General features: G+C 44.4%; 1 protein-coding gene across 1 annotated transcript; it reads right to left on the minus strand.

Moving 5' to 3' along the window:
* Positions 1 to 1,386: 1,386 nt before the first annotated feature.
* Positions 1,387 to 5,168, minus strand: cpox (coproporphyrinogen oxidase). Its single transcript, XM_023814782.2, has 7 exons — positions 4,500 to 5,168; positions 3,769 to 3,912; positions 3,519 to 3,629; positions 3,190 to 3,331; positions 2,283 to 2,501; positions 1,954 to 2,058; positions 1,387 to 1,821 (listed from the first exon to the last, which is right to left on the minus strand). The coding sequence occupies exons 1-7, from the start codon at positions 5,035 to 5,037 to the stop codon at positions 1,734 to 1,736; spliced, it is 1,347 nt and encodes a 448-aa protein (XP_023670550.2). The 5' UTR covers positions 5,038 to 5,168; the 3' UTR covers positions 1,387 to 1,733.
* Positions 5,169 to 6,000: the final 832 nt, after the last annotated feature.

Consider the following 6,000-nt stretch of genomic DNA (forward strand, 5'->3'; position numbering starts at 1 on the left):
ATACTGTGTGAAGATGGGAGAAACTTCCAGAAGAACAGCCGTCATCCCAACGGTGAAGCATGATGGTGACAGCGTCGTGCTGTGTGGGTGTTTTTCAGTGGCAGGGACTGGGAGGCAAGTTAAGGTAAAGAGAAAGCTGAATGGAGGAAAGCACAGAGATATCCTTAATGAAAACTTGCTATATGACACTCAGGAAGGTTTGCCTCCCAACAGGTTAATGCCCCTAAGCACAAAGCAAAGACAATGCAGGAATGTCTTAATGACAACTGCCAATGTCCTTAAGTGGCCCAGCTGGAGTCCGGAACTTGAACCCAATCAAATATATCCAGAGAGACCTGAAACTAGCTGGCCAATCACAGAGCGCATTGAAAGGAGCTTGAGAGAATTTGCAGAGAATGGCAGAAAGCCCCCAAATCCAGGTGTACAAAGCTTGTCACATCATACCCAACATGACTTCAGGCTGTAATCACTGCCAAAGGTGTTTCAACTAAGTACTGGGTAAATGGTCTGAATTGTGCCCTGTGATGGGTTGTTCTCTGCTCTGGGCCTGTAGCCTCTGGGATAGGTTCCAGACAGCTCGTGACCCTGAAAAGGATAAGCAGGTACAGAAAACCGATGGATGGATGGATGGATGGTCTGAATATTTATGTCAATGTGACGTTTCAGCTTCTTACTTTTAACTAATTTGCAAAAAAAAAAAAAAAAAGTAAAAATTTAAACTTTATCGTTATGAAGTATTGAGCATAGGTTGATGTTTGCAAAAATGAATCTAAACAATTTAGTATAAGCCTGCAACTTAGATTTTTTGAAGGTGAATGGGTGTGATTACTTTTTGAATGCACTGTATGTAGGTTAAATCATTGGGTTTTAAACGAGGGAGTGATTGGAAGAATAGAAATAGCCCCACCTAGCGGAAATAGGCCTAACTAACATTATAAACACTGCAAATCATTTTAGCAACAATTTTCTTTGTCACCTTTCTGTTAAGTTATTGAATAGAAAAAAAAAATGAATGAATGGGGGGGTCGTTAACGGTCACATAGGTGTCTTTGATTTTATTTCAACCATTAATACTCCTTTGGTCTCAGCAATTAAGAAATAATGTGTTTTCCAGGACCGAACATCACCTTAAAGCAGTGGACTCCAACCTTTTCTACAATGAGATCTACATTCAAAAAGAAAATCTGGTAAGCTACCGAGTTGACAGTATACGTCAAACGGTCCTTTAATACATTTTACAGACCTGGGAGGGCACATGAATGTGTCACGATCACTTAGAAATGCCTTAAAAATGGACGTGTCAATCACGATTGACCTGTTCAATACACGACCACTGCCTTTGTTGAATACACAAATAATTTGAAGGTCTAAATGAGAATGACACAGTACATATGTAGTTTCTTTATTAGAAAAAGTGTACAAGAGTATTATATCCATACAGAAACCTAACAAATGAGCCTCTCAGACTACCTGAATTATGCCCCCCTTCTATACTGCACTAGCAATTCAAGAAGGAGATAATTAAGAAATGAATATATACTCTTTAGTATAAAAAGACAATAAAAAAAACCCAAGCACTCTCACGCTATTGAATAGAATAGGGAGAGACCTTCGACAGCACTTAGTGAAAATGACAATAGCTCTGTGGGGCTCAGGCAGAGAGTAACAATTACTGAGATTACTGAGAGTGAGTATGGCAGGAGTATCCGCTGTGTTTTTGGGACGGGGAGGCCTCAGGAGACCCACTGCTTGGGGTTCCGCAGCACCTCCAGGATCTGTGCCTCACGGGACCCTTTGGGCGGTTCGTGCATGTACTCCCACCTGGGCAGACGGAGAGAGACACACACCAGCCATTATTATCCAAACAGCCACTTACCTACACGTTCGCACATCTACAGGTCCATCACTTCCACTCCTACTGTGCCCTCTCACTGGGGTCTGTCATGTACCCACCTGGCTGTGAGGGGGAGGGACATCAGGATGCTCTCAATCCTGGAACCAGGAGTGGCCAAGCCGAACTTCACGCCCCTGTCGTAGACAAGGTTAAACTCCACATACCTGGAACACGCATAACAAATGTCATTTAGTACATATGAACCAGAAATGACTCAAGAATGCGAACTAAAGATGTTGAAGGTGACTGATTACATCTGATCATCATGGTAAAGGTCAGATGTACCAGTGTACATTCCTACCTGCCGTACACACTGAACTGTTCCCATCACATACATGTCATCTGTGACACACACTGCCTGTCACACTCTCTTTGCACCCCATCTCACCTTCCTCGTCGCACTTGCTGCCAGTCCTTCTCCTGGCTGGTGAAGGTGTCGTTCAGGTGTTTGCGGACAATGGGCAGATAGCAGGGGACCACAGTTTCAGCGCAGCTCTTCACAAACGCAAACACCTCTTTCTGACTGGGTGAGTCCAGGTCGTCAAAGAAGATTCCGCCAATTCCGCGTGACTCACCGCGGTGACGGATGAAAAAGTACTCGTCGCACCTGCAGACACGTGGAGGGTGCAGAGGCCTGAACAATCACCATCAAACCAGCCCAACCTTCACAATATCTCCCAACTGCCTGTCAACCCAAAACAGCCCAACCTTCACGTGACCTAAAGGTTTATACCCCTGCAAGTCCAACTAAGCACATGTACTGTACTTGACCAAATAATACGGTTCCACATTAGCCAGTACGGCACTCTACTCACGGACTATAGACTTTGTCTCTTCTTACATAATGCGTTCCACCCCAGGGGGTCTTTTAAAAAGTGTCTGCAAGACACTGGTCCTTAGCACTTTTTTGGATTTTACTGAGGGGGACCCCCCCAAGTGCCCCCAGTCAGCAAATTCTATTGGTTGTGCATCTGCTCCTCAAAAAGTCTCTGCACGGCCCTGTCCATTATGTCTACTAGGAGAAAAAACTGACACAGACACACTTCCTGTCTCTTCTATCTCCCCCCCCGCCACAATCATACAGATGACCTTAGTGGGCGTGACACTGATAAAGGCCTTAATCTCAAACTGCCTTTTCCCCCAGTATTCTCAATATCAGGCCTGCTAGGGTTTTATCACTGCCTTACATACACACCCAGAACAGTTATTCTCTTCATCACACACATCAATAACGACATGCAAATGCTCTCGGCATTTAAAGATGGAGAAAAGCTGTAGGGTGCGGCTGATCATACCACTTTTTGAATTTGGCGTAGAACTTGGGGTGATGTTTGTCACAGGCTTCCTTCAGGGTGCTGTGAAAGTGCACGATGTCGGCCTGGTCGATATAGACGGGCGTCAGGTCCGTCCCCCCTCCAAACCACCACTGCTTGGACCCTAAAAGGCGAAGCTCACATTTTGATTGTCCGCATACCGTGTGCAGAAGTACACACAGCACCGACCAGGCCTGTTGGGGCAGGAAGAGCTGTGTATTCCAAAGAAAACAGAAATCTAACAATGTGCGTGTATTACTAAATTTTATGAGAAGTGACCATGTTCAGTAAGGGGGGGGGGGGTTACTTACCATCCGCTTCCTCAATCTCAAAGTATCTGTAGTTGAAGTGCACAGTGGGAATGTGCGGATTCTTGGGGTGGATAACTGAGCTGACCCCCATGGCCCGGAATGGCAGCTTCCCTTTGTGTGGGAGACAAACATACGCATCCTGTGTCTGAGGCCACGTATACGTCACAGGAACTGTGAACCACGGACCTGTTAAACGCTACTATCCATCCCACCAAGGGCAGTCAGTAACAGCCAGGGCGGGTCAGCTCACCGTCCACCCCCTTGAGCGTCTTCCCCCGACTGCGCATCTGCTTGGCCGCCTCCTCTGTCAGGTGGCCGAACACCACGGACACATTCACCCCGGCCTTCTCAAACACCTCGCCGTCCTGCAGGACACAGCTGACACCGCCGCCGCCTGCAGGAGATCGACAGCACCTCTTATGTACCTCACTGTAGTTTCATATTCAGTCCACAAGATTGCTGGTTCGAATCCCCGACCAGCGAGGCATCACTGAGGTACCCTGAGCAAGGTACCACCCCCAAGCACTGCTCCCTGGGCGCTGAATTAGCTGCCACCTGCTATGTCACAACATCATATATGGGTTAAATGCAGAGAACACATTTCATTCTTGTGTACTGTGTGCTGGGGTGTGTGAACAATGACAATTAATCACTAAATTCTAAAAAAACATATAGAACACAAATGAACGTTAATTTATAACAAAAACCGAACAGCGTAAATATGCTGCCTTTAAAATAATCTTCCATTAGGTCACCCCCAAACATACTGTTTCGCCCATTAAATACTTTTATTTGTTATTTTATTAGGAAGCATTTACATTTTAAAAAGTACTCGGAAGTGACGGCTATAAATTTTGTTGCAATAAGCAGCGTTTAAGCCAGTGACACTGCAGGAGTCAGTTCATTGGAAATATACACGCGGAGCCGCACAATTAGTACCCGGCCCTCCCCCCACGTGGGCGCGCTCGAGCTCGTACTCGCCTTCATCTCGTTCCCATCGGTCCACTTTGAACTTTCCGCCGTCCACCTCCTCCAGCGCCCTGCAAAACGCAGCCTGCGTCTCCATGATGAGCATCTCCATGCTGGTGCTAGTCTCGCCTTTCTTCTGCCGCAGGAGTTTAACGTCAGTGACAGGCATAGACATGAAACCCTTGCATTTCTGCAGAATATCGTCCTCCTCTTCATCGTCCCCGACTGACACTGATGTCATTTCTGCTTTCAGAAAGTGCATGACGCCGGTCACGTAGCCAGCCAGGATCGCGGCGCCTGCCGCGATAAACATGCGTTTCCTGGAGCGTCCACTTTGTGTGTTTGCTTTTGCCAGATGAGACATGAATTTCCTGCATGTAGTATGAGAGAAGCAGCGAGTACGCGAGAGTAACGTGCCTGTCAAATGCGCTTTCTTCAAACTGAAGTAAGAAGTCATAGCGTTCGGTACATCAGATCTGCAGTACGGCATAAATAGTCTCGCTGCCGTCCGACCCGATCTACTCACGCCGCACAGAACTAAAGAAGCCATTGTAAATATAGCCTGATTAGGTCAATGCGAACACAAAACCATATGTATAACTACTCTAGCCAGAATCAACTATCGTCTCGTAGCTAGTTGTACGAGTGTCTACATTTTATAAAGCCTGTCGACATGGGAAATTGAGTTCCTGATGCTCTTCCCCGGTGGCTAGACGCTACCCTATAAACGCATCTGAACGACAAGTCCCAGAATGCCATTCGGATCGAGAGGCGGACCCAAGAAAACCGTGTCGACGATTTCAATGTTAGTGAATGAAAGTTGTATCCTCGTCTTGGTGAACTATTGCATACGCTTCCTTTTGTTAAAGTTTATAGCACAATTAACCTATTAACATTTCTTTTTCTGCTGAGGACGCGGTCTGTGTAGTTGGATACAGTGTCACTTTAGTTGAGCTTAAAATTATACAAACTTTAAAAACCTATTTAAAACCCCCTTTAAACCCTGCATGTGTTAAACAAGGTTTTCTGCTATGGATCGCTTTAATAATTAAAATAATTAAATAATTCATTTTAATAATATCAGGAATTCCCCTCTGGGAGCAATAAAGTTTATCTCATTTTATTAACAATACATTTCTCTTTCATTTATTTTTTAGTAAAACACTCATATTATCAAAGCATTCAACTATTTAATAATTCATTAGGTTAACTGATGGAGAAATTGATCTATTGAGTGAAATAAAAATTGCATGTATGCTGTTGTCAAAGCTTAAACAACACAATATCTATCAAGAAGATTAATTATATAAAAAAAATATTATTATTATAAAATTATTAATTATATAAAAAATGATATTTATATTAAATTGATTTATGCATGGATGGGTGGATGGATGGATGGATGGATGGATGGGTGGGTGAATGGATAAGTTAAATTTTTGATGCAACATTTAGCACTCACCAAAGATATCAACCAGTGTTTTTTCCAGGTTGTGTAAAACTTATCGCCTTA

The sequence above is a fragment of the Paramormyrops kingsleyae genome, chromosome 16 (genome assembly GCF_048594095.1).
Source record: "Paramormyrops kingsleyae isolate MSU_618 chromosome 16, PKINGS_0.4, whole genome shotgun sequence".
Classification (NCBI taxonomy): Eukaryota; Metazoa; Chordata; class Actinopteri; order Osteoglossiformes; family Mormyridae; genus Paramormyrops; species Paramormyrops kingsleyae.